Below are 27,159 nucleotides of genomic sequence, written 5' to 3'. Positions count from 1 at the left end.
TCACTCTGAGCTTCTGAGATCTTTTGCCTGTGTTGAATGTTACAGCTGGCTTAAGCTTAAGTGTAAGTTAAGTTTGATTGTAAACTTAATTCATTAGTGTAATTAATGTGCATAAGCATGCCTTTCACATGGCTGTTTGCAAAGTAGTTTCCATATTGTAGGTCCCAACCCATTTTTTAAAATAGAAAGAAGGACACAATGAAGGGAAAAAGGCGAGACTCAACACTTCACAGGGCTGCCTTGCGGTAGTTACGCGTATTGTATCATGAAACTTTATTTCACTTGTAAATGTGTGCTGTGTGAAATATTTCCCAAACCCTCCAGAATTTAGGCATTTGCTTAATGTCTGAAAGGGGCTGAAGCTTTCACATTAAAAAGTATCATTAAAATTGTTATAGAATGTACTTGAGAAGAGTATTCATACTTAGTTTGTTTTAAATAAACATTTTTTTTGTTGCTCCAAGACAAGTTTTGTTAAAAGTAGTAAGAATGTGGCTAGTTTTGAAGTGCAAGATTAAGGCTTAAAAGCCCCTGTTTGTTACTAGCTGGAATGCTGGGTGTAGGCTGGTGTGGCTCATACTTGGGATGGGGCCTGAGAGGCATGTTTTACCCTCAACAAACATCATCTTTGTTTGAGTATCTGTAGTCTGTGTAACCACAGCAAGGTCTTTTTTTCTCCCTTAGAATATATCTCAGACCTTTTCTTTCTTGTGTTTGTTTCACAAATAGTTTAAAATAGAGCTGCCTTCCACTCTTCTGTTTGAGTTTGTTGCAGAATGTGTGAGGGACCACCTAACACTCTTGGTATGCTTGCAACTGGAAAGCAGTAATGGAATCTTGGTATAGATAAATTTACTCTATGAGGACTGAAGCCGTTAATTCCCAGGGCCAGACTGGTTATCTAGCAAAGGGTAAAGTACTTTTTACATTAAAATATATATTTATTTAACATTCATCTGTCAAAATGTGTACAAGGAAAAATGGTCTGTCAATTTTGTGTCATTGGACTGAATTTAAAATTTAAAACCTTAGAGTGAATTGTTTTTCACAGTCTGGGGCTATTACAATTCAGATGGATGCTTGATTCTTAAAAGTTCTTATGTTTACATGGAATTAGAGGTGTTCTTAAAATGCTGTCGTTAATTTCTTCTGTACACTTGTGCCCCGAGATGTTTTATATGTTCTTGAGTTTTTAATCCAAATGTCTTTCGATCCTTAACTGCTTAAAATGTGCCTCTTACACTTGAGACATTCTTATATTAGATGGAAAATCAATTAAAATAATTTGTTTGAATTTGAGTTGAATACTGTGATAGGTTTCTTGTTTGATGACGTGTGGTGTGAGTGCCCAGGACCACTACTGTTGTTTAGTGGTTGCCTGGAAGTCGGTGCACACTTGCACAGACACAAGACAGCTGCGATGCCCTCCGTGGTCAGTGTTTTTAGGGCAAACTCTTTGTTCTGCAGTGGAATTTCTAAATAAGCAACCAGAACAAAACCATAGGGGTTATTCTATTATAATTTTTAGTAAACTTCTCAACTGTAGATAAGACAGTGTAAAGCATAATTTAACTACATTGAATTCTGCATAAGGACACTACTTACTGGAAAGATGATTGCCTTAAATGATGTCTCTAAACTCAGTGTCGGGAAAGATTGGCATTGCCATTTAGTCTCTTCAAAGAAGCAGGTTTGGCTATATTTTATAAGATAAGTTTGACTTTAAATCTGTTCTCTTTTACATTTATTAATACCACAGCTTTTTCTCCTCATGGGGAAATAACAAGAGCTTTCTAAAGGAATTTAAGACTAGCACTTAATTGATTCAGAATCAACTGCGCTAATCATTTTGGTCATTTTTCTTTCGTAACATTAGAGCACAGTTTCATCCAGTTGCAGTACAGCCTCTATTATTGGCTAGGTTTTCCTTTCTAGAAATTTCTAGACTGGAGATGGATTCATGTAAAGGATAGTATCTTAGAGCCACAAAGATGTTTTCTTGGGATGTTTTGTGTCTTCATTTCCCAGCTCTATACTGTTTCCAGTTCTTACCTTTATACTTTTATTAAACTTTCCATTGTTAAGTTAGAAATAGAGTTGAGATTCCTAGGACTAGTAGCAGAAATAAGGACTGGTATAAAATACTTCCAAAAAGCCCTCATTTATTGAATTTTGCCCAGTCACCATAGAAATTCATGCTTAGTTGTTCTGATAATAGAAATGGAATTTACTGTGTGGTCAGGGTTCCTAGTTTGAGTTTAATTTCTGCTCATTTGCTTCCCCTGCCCTTTTGGTAGCTGTATGAATGCAATGTGTTAAAACTGGGTAAAGGAAGAGGGGGAAAGGAGTTGAGGAAGGTTCCTAAGTCTAAAATAAGGTAATTCTTATGTGTATAATTGAGCTGAGTATCACAGACTTCTGAATGCATCCCGTGTATGCCAAGTCGCTTCAGTCATATCCAACTCTTTGCGACCCTGTGGGCTATAGCTGGCCAGGCTCTTCTGTCCATAGGATTCTCCAGGGAAGAATACTGGAGTGGGTTGCCGTGCCCTCCTTCAGGGGATCTTCTTGACCCAGGGATTAAACCTGCATCTCTTAGGTCTCCTGCATTGACAGGCGGATTCTTTACCACTGGTGCCACCTGGGATGTATTAGTTTACTGAAAATCATTTTATTGGACCATTGTGTTATTTATTCACATCTCCCTCAAAGGTTCTCAACTGACACTTTGAGAAAAGCAGTGGCATAAACACTTTTTCCCCCAAATAAGCTTTAAGAAATAGACAGATTTCTGTTTTTACTATTATAAAGAGCCTTGTGATTATCTCCTTGTCATAAATTCCTAGAGGTGGAACTGTTGGGTAAAGGAGATGCCTGTTTTGAAGATTTTTGATATGTTTTATCAAGATGCTTTCCAGAAAGAGGAGATGCATTTGTGAGTCCACCGAGTGTCAGTGAGGGCACATCTCCCCACACTGTATCGAGCCTGAGTAATGTCAGTGCATTTTGGGGTCAGTCTGAGATAGGTGCAAAGTAGTATTTTAAAACTTGCATTTCTTTAGTTTCTGGTAACTTGATTCCCCCTGGCCCCACCCTGCATGTCTTGGCTTTTAAAATTAGCTTTTATTTTTGTCAGAACTTTACTTGGTGTAAAGATTTAGGATCTGTAAAACTAATTTTGAAAGATAATCTCACTTCCACACCCCTCCCCACCTGGCTGCCCACCCACAGAAGTAACTGCTCTCCTCCAGTCCCAGCTGATTGGTTTTGTATTTACTTCCAAAGCACTAGATAACATGCCTGTATTGCCACTTCCTGTTCTGCAGATTTAGTCATTGTCTCATGATTTCCTCCTTTGGAGGATGAGGATGGCTTCTCTGCACTCAGCCTCTTACAGACACACATGCCTCCCTTCAACTCTTAGGCACTTGACTTCTTTAGTCAACTGCTTGTTTTCAACCCCACCCTCACCTCTTCTCTGGAACCTCTGTTGCTGTGCCACTGAGGGCAAGGATTTAAAGAACCCCCATGTTGTCAGTTTAATGGGGTTTTAGGAGGAATGGATATAAAAGTGTGTGCTCCATTTGCCGTCTTTCACTGGACATCCTTTTTGTGTCTTTCAGTGATCGTTGACTAGAGTAATGGTTAAAATTATGGGCTGTAGATGCAGTATCGTCTGAATCCTACTTGTTTTGCTGTTTACTAGCTGTGTGACCTTAGACAAGTTGGTTAAAATCTTTAAACCTTGTTTTTTGTTTTCTTTGTTTTCATCTGTGTAATAGAATTAGCAGGATAAAGCCCGGAATTAAGTGTGGTAAGGCACGTAAGGTCTCCGGCAGGATCTTACTGTCTGCCGGGCGCTTCCTGAGAACAGGTTTGTCTCTGCTGCTGGTGCTCCTGTGAGCTTCTTGCTCATGACCTTTGCCCAGTTTCCGCTGGAATGCTTGTCTTCCTTCTTGACCAGAGATGCCTTTTATATACGGCCGGTCACTGATCTTTTAATTTATGGGAGTTGGGTGTGTAATCATATCCATACTATTTCATATTTTGATCTCTACTCATTGTCAGACTACGTTTTTGAAAGCTAATGTGATGGGTAATAATAAAGAAGGGTGTGTGTTGTGGTAAAACTGCACATTATGATAATAGTTGGGACAGCTGATAAGGGGGACCTCAGAGGCTAAATGTAAAGAAATGATTATATTCATCATGTCAGAGAAATATATTTTTAAAACCCTTAAACTCTATCTTGCACTAGTTTATTTTGTGAGTAAATTACCTACATTTTTAAAAGCCTTCTTGAATGTTCTTCTCATCACCTGCCCAGGTGGATTTCCTCTGAAAACTTAGAACTCTCATTTCCAGTTTCTACTTTAATTCTTATTTCTATGAAATTAGATCCAAATATAACTCTTGAGGGATAAGATTTACATATCCCCTAAGTTAATGCTGTGTTAACAGATTTGCTTTCTTTTGAGGGTGGTGTGTAATATCGAAATAGTAGATATGTAGATATTTCAAAGTTGTAGTTATGGATACTTAACTCACCCTTCTAAGTTTATTTGATTTTTGCTGATTTGTCATTTTAGGCAGCATCACTTTATTGTTTTATTTCCACTTGTTTTGCCTTAGTTTTATGATTAATTAATTTTATAAATCTTTAAGCAAAAGTTCACTGAAATTTGATTTCTCCGCAGATTCAAACCAGGATGTAGCACTGAAACTTGCCCAGGAGCGAGCTGAAATAGTTGCTAAATATGACAGAGTAAGTATTCATCATTACTCTTTAACTAATTTTTACTTTCAAAAATATAAATAGAAGAGGGTTTGCTTTTTGGAGGGCTTATATTACAGCGGCAGTTTGTTTACTTCCCATGACTGCTGAAGTCCTCTAGTTTCTCTGGCTTTGTCTACGTAGTTTCTCTCCCTCCATCCCTCTTCTCCAGCCACGCTGGTCGCCTGTTATTCTTCCAGGCTTGCTCCTGTCTCAGGGCCTTTGCACAGGCTGTTTCTTCTGCCTGGAGCACTTGTGTGCTGGATACCCTCAGGCCCTTTTGCCTCCTCTTTTTCTTTGCCCCTATGCTAGCTCTTAGTGAACTCTTCTCTGACCACACTGTTGAATATCCCCCTCCATCGCCTGGCTCTCTCTGTCCCCTTTCTCTTCTTTATTTTTCACCATAGCTTTTAAAATGTCAGCATACTTTTTATTACATTTTGTTGCCTGCTCGCCTACCTAGAATGTGAACTCTCTGAGGGTAAGAATTTCTCCTGTTTGATTTGCTCTTGTATCCTAAATACCTACAACAGTTCTGGCTCATAGTAGGTATTCAATAAATGTTTTAATTACATTAGTCTATAGAGTAAAATACCCATTTTATTTAATTGATATGTGATATTGAAAACATTGATCTGAAATTTGAATTGGTACATGATGTATAATCTCAAGCTTTTTATCCTTAAGTTAGTTGTGGAATCTGGCTTTTGATGCCCCAGAATATCACAACTGTTGGCAATGTACATATGTCCTTACTAGTACCTTTTATCTGAGATCTATAATGAGTTGTAGCTGTGATCTATAAATGTCGTGTTTCATATTTATATTGTTGCCTGTAGTTTTGTATGTTGTTTTCGGTGATTTGTGAGAATAACAAGAACATGAAATTACAGAAGGCCATCTGGACTGTGCCCCACAGGAACATGCAGGCAGGGCTCCGCTTAATCTGTTCTCAGAGTTTGTCTTTAAGTTGCTTGTTTGAAACATCAGACACAGTTTCCTATTATTATGACTAGGTTTTAGCATACTCTGCAAGAAACCTAATTAATTTATTTAACTGCTTAACTAATTTAAAACGAATAGAACCATCATTCATTCATGCTTGTGTGCATTTTTTTCCTGTGGTTAACACTAAGTGACCAGGTTAGGCCTTGGGGAATCACTGTACCAATAAGAGTTACAGGGGTGCTTTGCCCACAAGGTTCTCAGGCGTGAGCTGACTGACTGTTGTACATACCCTCAGTGGAGACTCCATGGGACAGTCAGGTGCAGAGTGTGAAATGTGGGGGATGGAATAGGCCCTTCTGGGGCTCCTGCTCTCAGCGGTGCTGGTGCTCGCAGCTCAAGAGGGGAATGTGACGGGCAGTGGGCTGAGGACAGAGCGCTGGGCCCGCCGGCCCTCAGGGAAGCCAGCGCGGAAGGGTAGGGCAGGGGCGGGAGAGCCAGGGCACCGTGGTGCCGTGAGGTTGCGTGAGCAACACTGATGAGTGCGCTGCAACAGTTCATCCGATGAAGATGCTGGAGTGTCCATGGACTGATGGTGGGAGGCCGTTTTGGCCTTGGGAAGGATGGTATTAGGGCCAGTGGAGAGGGAAGTGGGGAAGAAGAGAGGCAAAGTAGGTGGTCCGCTCTTCTGAGAAGTTAGGATGAAAAGGCGAGACATAGTTTTTTTCTAACCCTTGTTTTTTGGTCTTTTTAAGAAATTATTCAGTTTTATACATTGCCGGTAACACTCTTCTTTGTCCCTTTCTATAGGGACGTGAAGGTGCAGAGATTGAACCTTGGGAAGATGCTGATTACCTTGTTTACAAAGTCACGGATAGATTTGGCTTCTTACAGTAAGTTGCATAGTTTGAAAGCTAGCTGACTTTTAAAATTGTGTTTCTGTCGTCACCTATTGGATTGATTTTCTTTGTTTTTAATAGCATTGAGTGATTAAGACTCCAGGATTAGTCCTTCAGCCTGCTTTTCTTTTTTTTAAGTCAAATTTCTGGCATTTTTTAACCTCTATGATGAAATTTGAACTATAGCTAAGAATATAATCTTTAATATTCATTGTGTTTTAAGAACAACATTAAGTGCAATAAATGAGTTGTATTAATAATTTAGCAGAATTAAATGGAAATCAATAACAACTTGTATTTCAAAAATAATTATAAGGCATTTTATTTTATATAAGTGCATTTAAAAAATAATTAGCAGCCAGAACCTCAGTGTTATGCAGCCTAAAAATGAGCAATGGAAGAAATGCCATTTTTCTTCCTTACGGTTGGAAGTCTGTTTGTGTTATTGCTTCTCAAAATTAATTCCATCTATCCTGAATTTGTTGTACAAAGAGTTGAGAAAGGTCTGGTGCACTATAAAGTAGTTAGAGTGGTTTTGACCCTTGTCCTGCACTGATAGGGGTCTGTGGGTTCTGGTTCCAGCTTTGTTTAAACAGATTCCCCAGGCTGGCGACTCTGCTACATCTCTATAGTTCATTTGGTTCCATACAATTTATTAATTACCTTTGCCACTTAGTCACATTTTCCCCAGTCTCATTTATTATGAAGAGGAAAAAGCCAGGGATTTTTATTTTATGACAGATGATTACATTTTGAAGAATAAATAAAAATTTTTAGGGGGTTCCTGGCAGTAACTTTATAGTACTCAGATCTTCTTTTTCGTTTCCGTTCAGTTTTTTTGCATTTACAAGATATTTTGCTGGATCATGTTTTTCTCAGGGTCTCTCAAGCAGACAGAAACAGTTGTGGGAGTTAGAGAGTGTGTGCTGTTCTTCTGGCTTTGCTGGTCTCAGTTAACTATCTCATGCCTTATCTGTGAAACAGAAATCATTAACTGCCTGCATACTTAGGGCTACTTGAAGCTTTGAAGAAATAAAATGACAGAATACTACCTACAGGTCTAGACAAACCTCAGGTGTTGTTATGCTACCTAATGATACCAGCATATCCGAAATGTTCTCCTGAGTAGTTGCAATTAGAAGACTTTGAATTTCAACAGACCAACAAGAGCAGTCTTTAACTATGATGAAAATACTATTCTTAAAGGAAACCCCCACTTTCACTTTTTTTATAAGTAAATCATACTTGGCCACAAATGTGGCAGGAGGTGATTTTTACCCTTGTGTGGGTTCATGTGCAGATCTGAGGTATGTAAATGCTGTCTGAAGGACACTTTGAGCATTTGGCACCATCAGGATCAGTGGGTCCCCAAATTTCCTGCATGTTAGAATTAGCTGGAGAATGTTTGTTTAAATAGATTTCTGGGTTCTATCTCAGATTTTGATTGACAAAGTAGGCTACAACTCAGCTGATTTTTGACCTCTCCAAGTATTTGTCATGGCAGTGAACCACTCTAAAAGATGTTTTTATCAAAAAATGGTCTAATACAATACAAAATAACATGAAAAGGGCTTCCCTGGTGGCTCAGAAGGTCGAAGAATCTGCCTGCAATGTGGGAGACCTGGGTTTGATCCCTGGGTTGGGAAGATGGCCTGGAGAAAGGAATGGCAACTATCTTGCTGTATCTCACTGTGCACACTGTTCGCTGAACCCAGGATAGGCAAGGCACGAGCTAAGAGGCTGGAAGAAGACTCGGGGAGCCGTAGGAACTGCAGACACATTTATTCTCTCCTCTCATGGCTGATGCAACAGACATAGCATAACCTAACACAACACAACCTTTCTCCTGGATGACGCAGCAGCTGTAGCAGCAGACACGCTATATTCTCCCCTCTCATGGCTGACCCAACAGACACAGCCAGGACACAGCACTAAATGCTGCCGCTTCCTAGCTCACGTATGCATACAGCACCTCCTGACATGCATGTTCAGTGCTATAAATGATCTCAGCTGTTACATAGTCATTATTTACAAAACGTGGGGCAAGAGGGTCTGAACATGCCATCTTGGCTAATTTGCTGTCTCCCCACAGCAACCCAGTCCAGTATTCTTACTTGGAGAATTCCATGGATAGAGGAGACTGGCAGGCTACAGTCCATGGGGTCCCAAAGAGTGGACATGACTGAGCAATTAACACTAACACATATGAAAACCTCTTACATTCCAAAAGGGCCTGTGAGTTACCTAAATTCTCTTTCCTCATTGCTTATAACAACTAGGTTCTGGCCCAGAAACCTAACCTGTATTTGGCAATCTAAAAATCACATTCAGTTATTCCACATTTGTTTTCACCTCTGTGCTCAGGTCCATTTGTCTCTAGTGGGAAATAGACCAGTGATTTACCTTAATAATATTAGCTCGTATTTATTGAGCACTTACTGTGTGCTGGGCACTGTTCTAAGCTGTTTACATGGATTATTCCTTTCTAAACCTCTTAGACATAGGTACTCTTTTTATCTTTCTTAAGATGAACGGAAGCACGAGAGGTCAAACAGCTTGACCAGGTTCTGCTTCCAGTAAATGTCAGCTCCGAGGAACTGACTTTGGCAGCTCACGGCAGAGCCTGAGTTTGGAACTTCTGCGTTCTACTGCCAGTTACTATTACTCCTTTGTAGTTTTAATAAGAGAAGCATCAGTGAAGCTCTTTGAAATGCCTGGAGGAAAATTAAAGGGGAAAAGAAGAATGCCTAAGAAGGGGGCCTGTTTGAAATGATTCCTCTCCTGAGATGGACGCTTAGATAGTGGTGAGCTCACCCAGTTTTTGGAAACAAGGCCAAACCAGTTCTCAGGTCAGCCCACTGAATTTTTTATTTACTCTGTGATGCAAACCTAAATCAAGCCCCACGAAGGAATATGATGAACATAGAAATGGGGTTTAGTGTGATGTTGTACTTTATGAAATTTCACACAAGCATTGATTTTTGTTATAGCGCCTCATTTCAGTGAGACACTTTGTTTCAAGGTTTGCTGCTGGTACCTCTGATCACTGGTCACTGAAGACTGGGTTTTTCTATGCTATTGAATAAGTTACCTGGTGCAGGCATCTAGACCTTGCTCCCTGTCATACCTCGATCCAAAGAGAGTTTCTTGCTGCTGTTTTAGTTCTTTGTAGTTTTTTTATTGGTTCTATGGTAAACATGGGTTTTAAGTGTCAATAAAATGATACAAAGTAACTTTGTAGCCTTCTCTGAAGGCTGCTGACTTCATGTATAATGACAGTTTTTGTAACTTAAATTACTTGTTATATGTGAAGAAGGATGACCATAATTAACAAACACTGCACAGGACTAACTTGGTTTTATAGCAGATTTCACAATAAATATAAAAACTGTTGGCAAACCAGCCTGGCTTGCTGGTGGAACAGGATCATCTTTGTTTAGTATGCAGAAACGGGAAGCTGTCACCAGCTATGTGCCTATGATGCATCTGGAGAGTGGAGAAGTCCAGCTTATTTAAGAACTTAGAGAACTTTCAGCATTTGAACTTTCAACTTTTTTTTTTTTTTTTTTCAAAAATAGTCACTGCTCAACAAAGAATGCTTGGTATTTGGATAATGATAGATAATGCTTTTAGGCCACAAGTTATTAATAGAATTATAAGGAAACTTTTTCAAAAAAAGATAAAATTAATACCAAGCCTCAGATTTTCAACAACTTCTTAAAAACATGTATACATTGTCTGAAGTTTAGTCTAACTATATAAATACTTGAAATCCAGAATAATGGCATTTTTGTTAAAGAGTATCTGTTTTAATGACAGGGCCTTGGGAACTCCTTCTACCCATCCAGTAATTTTGACTAATTTTGACTAGTGTTAATCTAAGACAAAATTTGCTACAACATCTAAAGTGAAATTTAGTCAGTATATTGAGCTAACTGATTTTAACAAGTTAGTTAACTTTTAAGTTTCCAAATGAAACTTTATCTTATAGTTACAAAAGTACTCAACCTGAGCTATTGAAAAACCGCAAGTACATAAAATCTAGTAATTCCTTTAAGCTTACTAGCAGATTGAAAAAACAAATAGATCCAGGGAAGGTCCCTGTATTTCCAGCTGTGACTGTAGTTGTTTTTACTTAGTGTATTTCTGCGAGGCATAGCTTCTTGCTGTCAGCTTGGTGTTTTCTTTAAGCAGTCTGTAGGTGCCTCTTTTCATTAGAGGACCAACATTTGTTTTCTAAAGCAGGAGTAGGCATACATTTCCATGAAGACTAGATCTGAAGTACTTCTTGGCTTTGTGAACTGTATGGTCTTTGTTACAGCTATTGAACTCTACCATGGTAGCATGAAACAAAGTCATAGACAATACATAAATGAGCATGGTGGTGTTCCATAACATCTTATGGAATGAGCTTTTTGGGCAACCCAAAGTGGCTTAAAGACTTGAGCATAAGACCTGAAACTCCCAAAAGAAAACTTACGTGGTACGCACTGACTCGATGGACATGAGTTTGAATAAGCTCCGGGAGTTGGTGATGGATAGGGAAGCCTGGTGTGCTGCAGTTCATGGGGTTGTAAAGAGTTGGACGCAACTGAGCAACTGAACCTGAAGCTCCTTGTCGTTGGTCTTGGTGATGATTTTTTGGATTTGATGCCAAAGCAAAGTCAAACAAACAAACAAAAAGCAAGTGGAACTACATCAAGGTAAAAACTTTCTGCGTAGCAAAGGAAACCATGAACAAAATGAAAAGGCAGTGTACTGAATGGGAGAAAAGACTTGCAAATCATGTGTCTGATAAGGGATTAATACGCAAAATATATAAAGAATTGTATAACTCTAGCCAAAAAAAACCCTCCAAACAATCCAAGAATGAGCAGAGGATCTGAATAGATACTTTCTATTCAGTAAATAGATACTTGATGCACAGATGAGGAACAAGTCCATGAAAATGTGTTGAGCATAACTAGTCATGGGGCAAATGCCAAGCCAAATCACAGTGCAGTGTTACATTGCTCCTGTTAGAATGGATATCACCAAAGAGACAAGAAGTAAGTTTTGGCAAAAATGTGGAGAAAAGAGAACCCTTGCACACTATTGGTGGAAATTGATGCAGTTGCTATGAAAAATAGTATGGAGGCTTCTCAAAAATATTGAAAATAGTACTGCCATCTGATCCAGCAACTTTAACTTTTGAATATGTATCTGAAAGAAATGAAAACACTAACTAAAAATATATCTGCATCCACTGTGTTCATTGCAGCATTATTCTCAGTAGCCAAGACACAGAAAGAACCTAAATGTCCATCAACTGATAAATGGAAATGTGATGTTTATTTACAGTAGAATATTATTCACCCATAAAAAAGAAGGAAATTCTACCACAACAAATTTTAGCAACAACAAAGAGAAACCCTGATGGAATTCTACTAAGTAAAATAAGTCAGAGAAAGACAAATGCTCACTTGTATGTGAAATCTAAAAACAGAAAAACCCAAACTCATCCATACAGAGAACTTATTGGTGGTTGCCAGAGGTGGATTCATTCTTTAGGATCTGCCTGACGCAGACCGTGTAGCTGAGCAGATGGTTCCCATCTTTCCACAGACACATGCAATGCTTGGTTCTGGTTCAGTGTTGACAGCAGGCACAGTTAGGCCTGTTAGTCTTGTCTGGTGAATGGGAGGGTGCTGAAGAGCTTGACCTGTGGTGGCAGCCAGGGATGGCACTTCATTTGCAGTTAGGAATGTTCAGTGTTAGGATATGTTCAAGTCAGCCACGCAGAAGGTTGCTTTTGCCCAGGGCAGCCCACTCACCCCAGAGATACCACTCTTGGTGCACCCAGAGGTTGCCAGATGTTCTTATTCTTTCAAGATGTCCCTGCTGACCCCATCACTTAGCAAGTATGTTCCAGTGATGTCCACAGGCCTTCTTCTGCCAGTCAGTGAAGAATGGATGCATGCCATTCATACATCACTGACCCCAGTAATCAGATCACAAATTAGCAGGGAAAGTTAGACTAAGAGCATAACAAAAGCTATTTTAAAAAGGAAAAGAAAAAGATGAGTAGCCATTTATAAAAAAGCAACTTATATTATTCAAAATTTCTTTTCTTCTTGAGAATTAATTTCTTAGCCTGTTTTTCATACACTCTTGCACAACTTGAATATAGGTACAAATCTAAGTTTGAACCCACTGGGTTAGATACTGCTAAGCATCTCTGTATTAGGGTGAGTGATGGTGACTGAGTGAACATGTTAGCTTTCTCATCTCTGAAATGAGGGTTGTACCAGCTCTCTGAGGTCTCTTTCAACTCTTAACACTCTGGTCAGTTTTGTTGTTATAGCTTTATGCTTCACCTAAGAGCTCTTCAGAGTAGCAAAATAATGCTTTTGAAAACACTGGTGGGAGGCGAGAGGGGGGTTCATGTTTGGGAACTCATGTACACCCGTGGCGGATTCATGTCAATGTATGGCAAAACCAATACAGTATTGTAAAGTAAAATAAAGTAAAAATAAAAATAGAAAAAATAAAACACTGGATACAACATGTGTTCTTAAAAGTGTTACTATCAGGTATGAAGAGAAAGGCAAAAATATGTATAGATCTTGTCAAAACCAGACTTCCCTGGTGGCTCAGATGGTAAAGAATCTGCCTGCCATGCGGGAGATTTATTTCCTTATACTAATTGTTTTGAACACTAATTTGTTACGGGCACAGTTGGACACAGAAAGTGGAGGTGATGGTCTTGGGTAGAGGTGGGCAAATGATGGCCTGTGGGCCAAATCCAGCTCTCCACCTGTTTTTGTAAACGTTTTATGGGAACTAAGCCACACCTGGTTTACATGCTGTCAGCATCTGCTTTCACAGTATGACATCAGAGTTGAGCAATTATGAAAAAGACTGTATGGTCCACAAAGCCTTAAATATTTGCTGTTTCAGTATTTACCTTTGCAGGAAAGGGTTGTTGACCCCTGGACTAGAGCAGTCTTGTCTACTGGAACTTTCTGCAGCCTTTGTGGAAGTGTTCTCACTGTATCCGTACTGTTCAGTGTGGCAGCTGAGTTATGGCTTGGGAGGCTGATGACTGAACTTTTAATTTAACTTCATTTTATTTTACATTTAAAATTAAACAGCCACCTGTGGCTAAAGAGGACGAGATTGGGCAGAGTGGGCCTAGAGATCTGAAGACAGGAGGTGTGGTTCCAGAATGTTGTTGTTGAAGTCTCTCAGTCATGTGCGACTCTTTTGCGACCCCATGGACTGTAGCGCTCCAGCCTCCTCTGTCCTTGGGACTCCCCAGGCAAAAATACTGTAGTGGGGTTGCCATTCCCTTCTCTAGGGGATCTTCCTGACCCAGGGATATAACCTGCGTCTCCTGCATTGGCAAGCAGATTCTTTAACACTGAGCCACCTGGAAAACCTGTTTACAGAATAGCTCATTGTTTTATGTTGAATGTGGTGGAATGGAAGCTTACATAACTCTTGTGATGACAGGTAGATGGTTGGACATCATGTATACCTACAGATTTATATATATATATATATATTTAAAAATTTGTCCTGATTTCAACTATTTCACACCCATTGTTTTTCCTTTGCAGTGAGGAGGAGCTCCCATATCACAATGCAGCTATGGAACGGGTAAGTCCAGTTCTGTGTTCATTTTTTGTTACCGAGGAATTACATTCCTCAGAGGAAGAAAAGTTGCCACTTTTGTGATTGAGGGTGCCTTTATTACCTGTCAGTGCTGCTGTCAGCATTAAAATTTGACCTTCTGAATATCACTGTAAGAAAATAGTTAAATTAATGGTGAAACAACTTTAGATTTTATGGAACTTGTGTAGGTACTTGGAAGAAAGGAGGGGTGGCCCTTAGCAGAGCCTGCACGTGGATGGTGGTTATCCATCAAGGCCGCCTCGGGACGTGGGCCTGGTGAGAGCACATGCTCAGGAGCCCAGACCCCTATGCTGTAACGCTGCCTGGGCACCTCTCTGGCACCACATGGCTCCTACAGCTCTGGTCCAGACCAGCCGCCCTTTGCAACACAGCTGTGTCACGAGGTTTCCTCCGCATCTCCCACAGATGACTGCAAAAAGAGTTTGCTGTAGTCAAATAAGTATGTTTGCATTTTAAAGACTTAAGTCTTATATATAGTAAACCTGGCGGGCTTTGGTAACTAAGTGGTTCCCCTTTCTCATTGCACTTGGCTGGGGCCTGGCTCCACAGCTGGGTGTGCTGACATTTAGGGATTGATCATTCGGGGTCCCTTGGAGTCCCCCTCCCCGCCTCCCATTTTCTCATCTACCAAAAAGATGAACTGTAAGGATTCATGAATGGAGAGGGAGACTGTTGATCAGGGACACTAGTCTGTTCGTTTATGTTTGATGGGTAAACGAGGCTGAGTTTCACAAAATGGAGGTAAAATTGGTGCTGGAATTTGAAAAGCATTTTAGGGAATCTAAAATCAAAATCTTCTGAAAATTAATACTGTAGTATAACGTTGGATAAAGTTGCTATTTTACATTCGCCATGTAGAGAACCATGTAGGTATTTCCTGAGGTTGAATTCTCCAGTGACTTCCTGATTCTCTTTGTGTCATAACCTTGATGTTTGGCCAAAGGAATTTCTTTTAATAAAGCTGTATTACTGCTTAGCAACAGTGTGTCAAGCGGGGGCCTAGAATCAAGGCAGTAGCCTGGAATATCAGGAAAACATGACATGGTTTCTGTTTCTGTAATGCTAGCTGGAGGCAGGCCAGGGGAGACAGTTGAGGGACATAACCGTGGCTTTCAGGACCTGGTATTCATGTCATGTGAGGGCAGTGCTGCTGGAGAGAAGGCTGGTCCCTGCGGCCCTGGGTTGTTGGAGAGGGAAGTGATGGTGCAGCACTTTCTACCAGCTCCACTCCTGGGGAGCTTGTACCGCCCCACTTGCCCATGGACACACAGGGTGGTTCCACCCTCTGGCCATCCTCTCTGTTAGTGCCCTGGCTTGGCTTATCCTTGGACCCCCTGGATCCCATCACTGTTAGGTCTTCAACCCCCTCTCTTCCCGCCACAGGTCAGGACCTCCCCTGTCCTGCCTCTTCTGAGCTAACCTTCCTGCCCTGTCCGGTGTGGCTCTGTACAACTGGGGACGACTCCCAGCCAGGATGAATGGCTTTACTTTGCATCCAGGATCTCAAACCTCAGCTGCATGTTTATGCTGCCTGGACTCCATGCCATGCCTTCCTGGTGAATTTCTGCTCCCAGTTTAGCTAGTGCTCTTTCCTCTTCCCTCTCAAGCCCCCAGTGCCTCCTCCTCCAGCCTTGCTTGGCTGATGTGCTTGCTTGTGCTTCTCATTTCTCATCCCTGTACTGTCGCCCCAGGTCATCAGTTCCCAGCTTCCTCCCACACTGTGATGTGGTTGGTTGACCTCTCACTCTCACACGTTCTTTTTTTATTATTATTATTAATTTATTCATTTTAATTGGTGGCTAATTACAGTATTGTAGTGGTTTTTACGATACATAGACATGAATCAGCCATGGGTTTACATGTGTCCCCCATCTTGAACCCCGCTCCCACCTTTCCCCCCATCCCCTCTTTCAGGGTTGTCCCAGTATACCAGGACAACTGGTGTTGAGTGCCCTGTTTCATGCATTGAACATGGACTGGTGATCTATTTCTCATATGGTAATATACATGTTTCAATGCTATTCTCTCAAATCATCCCACCCTCACCTTCTCCCACAGAGTCCAAAAGTCTGTTCTTTATATCTGTGTCTCTTTTGCTGTCTCGTAGATAGGGTCATCGTTACCATCTTTCTAAATTCCGTATATGTGTGTTAATATACTGTATTGGTGTTTTTCTTTCTGACACTTCACTCTGTATAATAGGCTCCAGTTTCATCCACCTCATTAGAACTGATTCAAATGTGTTCTTTTTATAGCTGAGTAATATTCCATTGTGTATATGTACCACAGCTTTCTTATCCATTTGTCTGCCAGTGGACATCTAGGTTGCTTCCATGTCCTAGCTGTAGTAAACAGTGCTGCGATGAACATTGGGGTACATGTGTCTCTTTCAATTCTGGTTTCCTCGGTGTGTATGCCCAGCAGTGGGATTGCTGGATCGTATGGCAGTTTTATTTCCAGCTTTTTAAGGAATCTCCACACTGTTCTCCATAGTGGCTGTACTAGTTTGCATTCCCACCAACAGTGTAAGAGGGTTCCCTTTTCTCCACACCCTCTCTAGCATTTATTGTTTGTAGACTTTTTGATAGCAGCCATTCTGACCAGTGTGAGATGGTACCTCATTGTGGTTTTGATTTGCATTCTCTCATCATGATGTTGAGCATCTTTTCATGTGTTTGTTAGCCATCTGTATGTCTTCTTTGGAGAAATGTCTGTTTAGTTCTTTGGCCCATTTTTTGATTGGGTTGTTTATTTTTCTGGTATTGAGCTGCATGAGCTGCTTGTATATTTTTGAGATTCTTTGTCAGTTGCTTCATTTGCTCATATTTCTTCCATTCAGAAGGCTGTCTTTTAACCTTGCTTATAGTTTCCTTCATTGTGCAAAAGTTTTTTTAAGTTTAATTAGGTCCCATTTGTGTATTTTTGCTTTTATTTCTATTACTCTGGGAGGTGGGTATAGACCCTGCTGTGATTTATGTTAGAGAATGTTTTGCTTGTGTTTTCCTCTAGGAGTTTTATAGTTTCTGGTCTTACGTTTAGATCTTTAATCCATTTTGAGTTTATTTTTGTGTATGGTGTTAGAAAGTGTTCTAGTTTCATTCTTTTACAGGTGGTTGACCAGTTTTCCCAGCACCACTTGTTAAAGAGATTGTCTTTTCTCCATTGTATAGTCTTGCCTCCTTTGTCAAAGATAAGGCGTCCATAGGTGCATGGGTTTATCTCTGGGTTTTCTGTTGTTGTATCAGTACAATACTGTCTTGATGACTGTAGCTTTGTAGTGTAAAGTCAGGCAGGTTGATTCCTCTGGTTCCATTCTTCTTTCTCAAGATTGCTTTGGCTATTTGAGGTTTTTTGTATTTCCATACAAATTGTGAAATTATTTGTTCTATTTCTGTGAAAAATACCATTGGTAGCTTGATAGGGATTGCATTGAATCTATAGATTGCTTTGAGTAGTATACTCATTTTCACTATATTGATTCTTCCGATCCATGAACATGGTATATTTCATCTATTTCTGTCATCTTTGATTTGTTTCATCAGTGTTTTATAGTTTTCTATGTATAGGTCTTTTGTTTCTTTAAGTAGATTTATTCCTAAGTATTTTATTCTTTTTATTGCAGTGGTGAATGGAATTGTTTCCTTAATTTCTCTGTTTTCTTATTGTTAGTGTATAGGAATGCAAGGGATTTCTGTGTGTTAATTTTATATCCTGCAACTTTACTATATTCATTGATTAGCTTTAGTAATTTTCTGGTGGTGTCTTTCTGTGTAGAGGATCATGTCACTTGCAGTGAGAGTTTTACTTCTTTTTCAATCTGGATTCCTTTTCTTTCTTTTTCTGCTCTGATTGCTGTGGCTAAAACTTCCAAAACTAGGTTGAATAGTAGTGGTGAGAGTGGGCACCCTTGTCTTGTTCCTAACTTTAAGGGAAATGCTTTCAATTTTTTACCATTGAGGATAATGTTTGCTGTGGGTTTATCTTTTATGGCTTTTATTGTGTTGAGGTATATTCCTTCTATGCCTGCTTTTTGGAGGGTTTCTATCATAAATGGATGTTGAATTTTGTCAAAGGCTTTCTCTGCATCTATTGAGATAATCATATGGTTTATTACATTGATTGATTTGCAAATATTGAAGAATCCTTGAATCCCTGGGATAAAGCCCACTTGGTCATGATGTATGATCTTTTGAATATGTTGTTGGATTCTATTTACTAGAATTTTGTTGAGGATTTTTGCATCTAGGTTCATCAGTGATATTGGCCTGTAGTTTTCTTTTTTTGTGGTATCTTTGTCTGGTTTTGGTATTAGGGTGGTGGTGGCCTCACAGATTGAGTTTGGAAGCTTACCTTCCTCTCCAATTTTCTGGAAGAGTTTGAGTAGGATAGGTGTTAAATCTTCTCTAAATTTTTGGTAGAATTCAGCTGTGAAGCCATCTGGTCCTGGGCTTTTGTTTATTGGAAGATTTTTGATTACAGTTTCGATTTCCGTGCTTGTGATGGGTCTGTTAAGATTTTCTATTTCTTCGTGGTTCAGTTTTGGAAAGTTATACTTTTCTAAGAATTCATCCATTTCTTCCAAGTTGTCCACTTTATTGTCATATGGTTGCTGATAGTAGTCTCTGGTGATTCTTTGTATTTCTGTGTTGTCTGTTGTGATTTCTCCATTTTCATTTCTAATTTTGTTGATTTGATTCTTCTCCCTTTTTTGGTTGATGAGTCTGGATAATGGTTTTTCTATTTTATTTATTTTCTCAAAGAACCAGCTTTTAGCGTTGTTGATTTTTACTATAGTCTCCTTTGTTTCTTTTTCATTTACTCCTGCCCTAATTTTTATGATTTCTTTTCTTCTACTAACCCTGGGGTTCTTCATTTCTTCTTTTTCTAGTTGCTTTAGGTGTAAAGTTAGGTTATTTATCTGATTTTTCTCTTGTTTCTTGAGGTAAGCTTGTATTGTCTTGTCCTTCAGAACCCCTTCTTCTTTCCTCACTGGCCGCTCTTTCTTGGTTTCCTCTGCTTCTTCCTTCTCATCTTCATCTTTATTCTTTCTACTATGCCCCGGGGCTCAGGCCTGGAACTTCTCTCTCCTCAAGTACATCTGTGAGCAAGCTTCCTGTCTCAGCCAGTGGCAGCTCCACCCATCCAATTTGCTGTCTAAAATCTCCTGAGTTGTCTTTGATGTCCTCTTTCACCCCACGCCTCCTCTGTTAGCTCAGGCTCGCCGTGAATTCAGTCTGACGCCTTCTCAGCATCTCCTCTTGTGCCACCTGGTTCACTGGAGCCTCTTCAGAGCTTCCAGCTCCCTGCTTCTGCCAGTGCACTGCCCCTTCTCCCCACAGGCTGTCTGCTCACTGGAAGAATAAGCGGGATCATGTCACTTCTGAGGGGAATGTAATGCTGACCCCCGTCTTATCCACAGTAAAAGGGCAGGTCCTCAGAACCGCCTCAGAGCTACACGCCTGGTTTCTGTCTCTCCCCTCCTGCTGTCTCCTGCTCTCCCGCAGGCCTCCTCAGTGCCCCCTGACTTGCCTGGCAGGTCCCTCGACAGCCCCCCGACCCCCGAGAACTACAAGACTGGGGGCTCCTCCCCCACGCAAGCTGGCCACCCGCTCCACCTTTACTTCTCTCTTAGCACTAACACTGTCCAAGTCACTCAACATTTCACTTACATCTGTACTTTGTCTGTTTCCACACTAGGATGTAACCTCTCTGAAGGGGGTTTCCTCTGCTTTGTTCACTGTTGCAACCACAGAACCCAGAGCAGGGCACGTAGCGTGTGCTCAATAAATGGCGGCTGAGTGAATGACCGGCTGAACATAAGGATGTGTCCTGTCATGAAACACAGAGTTAAAGGCTGGCGGAGCTTGTCCTTTCCAGTTTGACAGCGTGCTTTATTTGAAAAATTCGAAAAGAGTTGGAAGGTATCTTTCAACAAAATATGTCCGTATTTGGGAGAATAAAGATCTGGCGACCCATTACAATACTGGCTTTTCTCTCCAGAGCCTCCTCTCTTCCCCTTTCAAAACAATTTCCTGGTCCAAAAAATTCAGACATATGGGAATCAGAAGTATAGATGATTCAAAAAATGTGACAGTGAACTAAAGAAATAAGAGACAAAACGTTGTAGAGGATACATGTTTGAGGGAGGTTGTTTGTTCTTAAATTTTTTTAAAAGAGATTGGCCTGTACCTAAAAGACCTCTTTACCCAATGGAATTCAAGTTACAATTAATGGATGTTCAAAGAGTTTAATATACTAGGACACCACTAAGCAATGACATGCATACCTTAACAGTTTAACACAAGACAATTTTATATTCCCTGTCAATCTGTCTCTGGGAGAGGGAGTTCTGAGGCTGCTGACTGAGATTCTGTTCTACCCTCATCCATAAACTGAGCTCACATTGTGTGTGACCTGCCTTTCACAGCTTTGGTTTCTTCAAACTGGGATGAGAACTCTAGACACATGAAAAGCAGTCTGAGGCTGGCAACTTTTTAGTTTATCCGGATTTCCCCCAATTTTTCTGGTTTCATCTTAGTCCATGTGTTCTTCAGTGACTGCCTAGACCAAATGTTCAAGGTCTGCCATTTCTAGGAGACTCATAAAAATTTCTGCATATATTGCTGCATTGAATAAACCAGTGGAAATGATAGCCTTGCAGAAGCTGTAAGTGTTTATTAGTCTTCACAGAGCATCCACCTGCAGTGTGAACTCCCCGCCTGCCGTTTGAAAAGACTTGTACACTGATGCATAGTGAACTCAAGTCTCAGGGCTTTAGTTCCAGCTTTGTGGTGGTGGGTGTTTGGTTTTGTTTTAACATAGGCAATTCTCTGTTGAAAATAGGGGTAGTAGAAATCAGGCCTTCATAAGAGGATTGGTGTTGGTATTTGCAGAGTGCTTTGGATTCCCCCAAACAGACACATTAACAAATAAACAAACACACTTATTATATTTGCTCTGCAGAGAATACTATTAATAATGGATTATATTGTTTCTTTGAGCTTACTGATGCTTTTAATAAGGAGGAAAGTATATGTAAAACTATGAATTTTCCTGGATTCAGCTATTCGTTTTTGCAGTGTGGTATTTTGCATAGCTTAATGGAATATTGGAGCCTATTCAGATTTTTAAAATTATATCTTAATTTTATGTGCTGTGAAATCTTACTCAAAATACATGACTTTTCAATGTCATTCTTCTGTCAAAATACGTGTCTGCCTCTTGCACTCCTTATCCTCTCCTGACCTCTGCTGGTGAGGTCGAGGAGTGTGTGGCGTGGCTCAACTGTCTTCAGTCACATATCCTAATATTCAAAAAACATTGACAGACTTGAACTTAATTAAAGTTCTAAGATTTCTTATTGTAGAAGAGAAGACTGTTTAATATTCATCCATGCATCGTGTATGTGGTTAGCCTTTACTGTCTAGGTTATTGATCATGTTAGGAGTAGGAGGAGTGTTGGACCCAATACAGGGTTACTGCATACTGGGTGGGTGACACAGCCGTTGTTGCTGCTGCTGCTGAGTCACTTCAGTCGTGTCCGACTCTGTGACCCCATAGACAGCAGCCCACCAGGCTCCCCCGTCCCTGGGATTCTCCAGGCAAGAACACTGGAGTGGGTTGCCATTTCCCTCTCCAATGCATGAAAGTGAAAAGTGAAAGGGAAGTCGCTCAGTCGTGTCTGACTCTTAGTGACCCTCTGGACTGCAGCCCACCAGGCTCTTCCATCCATGGGATTTTCCAGGCAAGAATACTGGAGTGGGGTGCCACTGCCTTCTCTGGTAGCAGTTGTTAAGTACTTCCTATTCAGCTGGTCCTGCATGGGCTTAAAGTATAGATCACTAGAGATTGAGGCAACAAAGAGGATATTGGTCCCATTTTTAATCCTTAAACCCTGCTTGCCCCAATGTGAGGGGCCAGTCTTGATTCAGAGGGGATGCCAATTTAAGATGATCAGGTATTAAACTGCAAGCTTCAAATGGAAGTTTTTCCTTTTGATAATATGTTGTCCTGACATTCTCAGGGGAGTAGAATTTTCTTGTGCTGGGGTCTCCTGTGTGATTTTAAAAACTGCAATGATGAGCACATCTAGTAGCCATTCCCCCTGAAAAAGTACCCCTGTTTCTTTAAAGAAATGGATGATCTAGGTCTAGGATAGAAAAAGTATGAAGTGAACCTGAATTAATTTGTGCCAGATTGGGTATGTCTAAAGGATCCACTTGAAGAGGGGAAATCTACAACCAGGTAAGAGGGAGTCCAACCAAATTTGGGACGACTTGAGCCTCAAAAGGAATAATGATGATAATAATGGATTATAACACAATGAATGAATAAAATAGTTCTTTATACCATCAGTTCAGTTCAGTTGCTTAGTCGTGTCTGACTCTTTGTGACTCCGTGGACTGCAGCACACCAGGCCTCCCTGTCCATCACCAACCCCCAGAGTTTACTCAAACTTCTGTCCATTGAGTCAGTGATGCCATCCAACCATCTCATCCTCTGTTGTCCCCTTCTCCTCCTGCCTTCAATCTTTCCCAGCGTCAGGGTCTTTTCAGATGAGTCAGTTCTTCACATCAGTTGGCCAAAGTATTGGAATTTCAGCTTCAACATCAGTCCTTCCAATGAATATTCAGGACTGATTTATTTCCTTTAGGATGGAGTGGTTGGATCTCCTTGCAGTCCAAGGGACTCTTAAGAGTCTTCTTCAATACCACAGTTCAAAAGCATCGATTCTGTGGCACTCAGCTTTCTTTATGGTCCAACTCTCACAGCCATACATGACTTCTGGAAAATCCATAGCCTTGACTAGACTATCTTTACTCCATAGTGATATTAAAAATTGGGTGGGACTCAGGAGGGAAAACGTTTTAATAGAAAAATATCAGTAATATAGAAAGAATGAGAGGGGGAAAAAACCCCACAAAAATGGTTAAAAAAAAATTTACCACACACACATGAAAAACGTAAAAAACCATTTTACCACCATCAGAATTGATTCAGGCAGAAATTATAGAGGATGAGAAGACCACTGAGTAGAGTTGTTAAGGAGCAGGATGTCCACAGTATCTTAAAGTGTACTACCCAGATTACATATTAGTTACAAAAGGGAATGTCTCTGTTAACAGAGAAGTTGGGCAAATACCACTTAACCAAGGCATCAGCAGTTACATCACAGATAATGGTGCAGATGAGCACGAGCTGTCAGTGGGTGCCGTAAGGACACAAAATCTGTTATGTAGTATTCCCACCAAAATCTCAGGGAAACAATTAGACAAAGTCAGATAGTGCAGACTAGACCCTTCAAAAATCAACATCATGAAAGACAAAGGCCAGGAGACTGGTCTAGAGTGAAGGGAACTAAAGAGATGTCTTCTCTCCACCACACCTAAGAAAAAACAGCTTTACAGACATTTTTGAGACTAGTGGGGAGTTTGGTATATGGATGGTTTATTATGAAATAATGAACCAATTTTAAATTTCTTGAAGGAGTGTGATAGTGGTGCTATGATTATGTAGGATAATGTGTCTTATTCTTAGGTAAATATTTGGAGTGTTCATGATGTCTGTGATTTTCTAATAGATCAGCCCACCAATAAAAAAGCACCCCAATATAAATAGATTAAATCTGGCAAAATGTTAGTAATTGATGGATTTTGCTGAAGCATATATAAGTATATGGTGCATTGGTCTTCCAACTTTTTGCAGGTTTGAAGTGTTTCAGTAAAAATTAGAGAAAGTAAGATGTCAATGTATAAAGTCAACAAAGCTATTTACTAGCAGTTTTGTATAGATTCCTAACAGAGGCATGAAAATACATTGTGTGTTGGGAATGACAGATGGTTCAAGATGACCAGGTCATCAAAGCAGCAGAAAACTAGAAGGTGAGTTTGTGTCATCCTGTGTTAGAGCCATCTGTGTAGACATTTGAACTTCATTTGTAGATAATGGGTAGCCCTTGAAGGATTTTTTAAACTGGGACTCACATGAAAGGTCACGGCAGTGTGGAGGCTGGCTTGCGGCCACTCCGGGCTGCCTGTGTGCTCTTGCCCTTGTCTAGGGATGAGCACTGCCCCAGTCCCGCCCCGGGACAGGCAGAGGAAGTGATGGAAGCAGGAGATACGGGCGGGCCGGTGAGTGCGGTTTGGGTCTAGCAGGAAGGTAGATGGAGACTGCAGAGCTAAGCTTGCAGGCTGATTGCCTCAGTGGCTGGTGGCACTGTCAGTCCGCAGCAGGGAGGGAAGGTGGTAGCACCGTGGTTAGGGAGTCCTTTCGGGTGCGTGGAGTTTGACCTGGCTGCTGAACTTCTAGGTGCGGTTCTCCCCTGCTGCTCTTGTTCTGGTGTCTTGGTGTCAGTGAGTCCGTGGCAAGCCTGCTTTTCTAGAGCATTTAAGTTCATACTTGTCACGTGTATTTTCAGAATAGATTCTGGAGTTGATAAGCTGTAGCATCTTTGCTGATAAAGTATATTTTATCCGCTTATTACAGATTCATGAGTGCATTCAAATCTGGTATAGTTGATCTGACAGTGTTACAGAGTTAACACTTAAGCCCGATGGAATACCAATGTATAATTTTATACTGGTGTATAATTTTGAAATCTTACAGCCTGGGAGCTTTACCCAAAATTTTTCCTTTTTTTTGCTGTAGGGGAAAGAAAAGCATACTTAATAGTTCTTAAAATTGTGCATATGTGTTTTATGCTTGCATGTAAGAATGTGAAGCATTTAAAATAATCTCTCTGTATATATGATGAGTGTTAGAATACAAAAATGTGCCTTTTTAAAAAAAGGATAGCTGTTTCTTAAAGAGAGTTACTGACAATTTAATAGTCATAAAAAGGAAAGATAGCAGGAGGCCTGCTAGACCTCAGCAGGGCTTTTCCTGGCAAAGGATATGTTACCATGCTCTTGGCTTGGCTTGAATTATTTGGTGCTTTCCTGTTGGTGGAGAAAGGGATTGAGCTTTGAGGAAGTCGGAGGAGGAAGTGTGGAACAGTAAAGTGACTGAATAGCTCCTTAGATCCGTCTTAATTTTTCACAGTTGGCCTTCTCTGAAGTCGCATTCAGCAGAAACATTAATTAGATTTCAGTGCCCTGCTGAGGTTTAAAATTAAACATATTTCTGGAACCATCTGTAGCATTTTATCACTAATAATATAATGAAGAATATGCTTAATCTTTTGAAAAATGAGAAGCATAACAGAGTATCTTTTGCTCACAAGTGATCATCTTTGGTTATGAAAAATCCATCAAAATTTTTAGAAGAGCAAAGAAGTAATTAAAAAGTTTTAAGGATATAATCCTCCCCCCCACCCCCCGCAAAAAAAAAAAATTGCGTCAAAGTATTCTGATTGGTGATGGACAGGGAGGCCTGGTGTGCTGCAGTTCATGGGGTCGCAAAGAGTCGGACGCGACTGAACCGAACCGATTCTGATTGGTGAGAATCTTTTCCAAATTCAGGATTTCTTTGGGATTTTATGCTTCTTTTGCATCTAAAAATGTTGATGGTGGGCCTGTGCCATCTGCCTGTTTGGGGCTGGATTTGTCCAAGAGCTGAGATTCCTGCAAGGAGAGCCAGGTGGAGGCAAGGGCCTAGGACGGGGCGGCCCAGCGCACAGGTCCTGGGGCCAGACAGCCTGGCTTTGACCTGACCAGAGGGGAATGTGGAGAAGTCGGTTGGCTCCTGTGGGCCTCTGTCTCCTTATTTGTGAAGTAAGGAGAGCTATGCCTACCTCATAGGGGTGTCATGAGCATACAGTTTTGAGCATAAAACGTTCCTTCAGAACTGTTCTTTCCCGTGTGGTCCTTTGTTTCCTTCACTCTTTAGATGCGCTTAATACACTTACAGAGGCCTTCAGGGAAGAACATGCTGCCATTGAGGAGAATTAACAAAACAGCAGCAGCTCACTTGCTCCTAGGAATTCTGTTGTTTTGTTCTCACTAGGTGTGGGCCCTGCAGCTCTTTTCCAGGCAGTGAGAGGCCACAGGCACCTTGGCCTTCGTGGAGGGAGGTATTGCTGGGGGAAGGAGGTCAGGTGCACAGCAGCGGGTGGCCGCCTGGAGAGAGACTCGCTTCCCGGGGCGCGGCGCACCCACATGTGCTTTCTGATGGGCTGTACACTCGGGTCTTTTTTTCTGAATGTACCAATCAGGTAAGTCACTCTACCACCATGAGAGTTAATAAGAGATTGCAGGGCAGGCTGGAGGACTTAGGAAAAAATCCCTTCTCCTGGAATCCAGAGTGAGGGAGAAGCTTTTTCTCTACCATCTCCCCCCTTCCCTTATCCCCCTCCACCCTGTTCCCAGCTTTGCCCAGAATCTTAATTTAGTGACAGTCGAGACCTCCGACTATGTGTTCAGCCTCAGCTCGGGAAGCGTCCTTTTTTAGCCCCTGTGGTGCCGCATTGTCTGAGAAGTGTATCTGTCCGCGCTTCTCAGAATTTTGCACTTGATGAAGACCCTAACAGTCTTCCAGCTCTGCACTCAGGCGCGCCTTCTCTGCCGTCCTGGGTGGGTGGCATTGCTCCCTCCACAGGATTTGAGTCGCCCTCTCTGCCTGTAGGCCCAGCACTGTGTGTTCCGTGTCAGGCGGCCTTGAGCAGATGGTGAACTTTCCCAAGGGCAGCAACAGTTACTTTGTACAGTTTTCACTAGCATAATGCTAGTTATGTAATGATCTCCCAATAATATCCAGTTCTCCTTTACAAAAACCACCTTTGTCACTGAAAGAATTAAAATGCCACAATTCAGTAAAATGTTAAGAGAATGGAATTTTGAAGTTGTGTTAAAGATATTTCAAAATATTTTAAAATTTCCTTTTGGCTTAACTTTGTAAAATACCAAGTGCTTAGTCACCAAGTCATGT

General features: G+C 40.9%; 1 protein-coding gene across 4 annotated transcripts in view; it reads left to right on the top strand.

Annotated features, from left to right (window-relative positions):
* Window positions 1-27,159, top strand: part of USP6NL (USP6 N-terminal like) — a 144,096-nt gene that overhangs the window by 81,892 nt on the left and 35,045 nt on the right. For all 4 annotated transcript variants that reach the window (XM_027976528.3, XM_060396851.1, XM_027976529.3 and 1 more), the window contains exons 3-5: window positions 4,698-4,765; window positions 6,530-6,612; window positions 14,220-14,259. In XM_027976528.3, the coding sequence (XP_027832329.1) occupies window positions 4,698-4,765; window positions 6,530-6,612; window positions 14,220-14,259 (191 nt within the window). The remainder of the gene's footprint in view (window positions 1-4,697; window positions 4,766-6,529; window positions 6,613-14,219; window positions 14,260-27,159) is intronic.

This window comes from Ovis aries, chromosome 13, assembly GCF_016772045.2.
Source record: "Ovis aries strain OAR_USU_Benz2616 breed Rambouillet chromosome 13, ARS-UI_Ramb_v3.0, whole genome shotgun sequence".
Taxonomy (NCBI): domain Eukaryota; kingdom Metazoa; phylum Chordata; class Mammalia; order Artiodactyla; family Bovidae; genus Ovis; species Ovis aries.
This window is presented reverse-complemented; position numbering and strand designations above follow the sequence as displayed.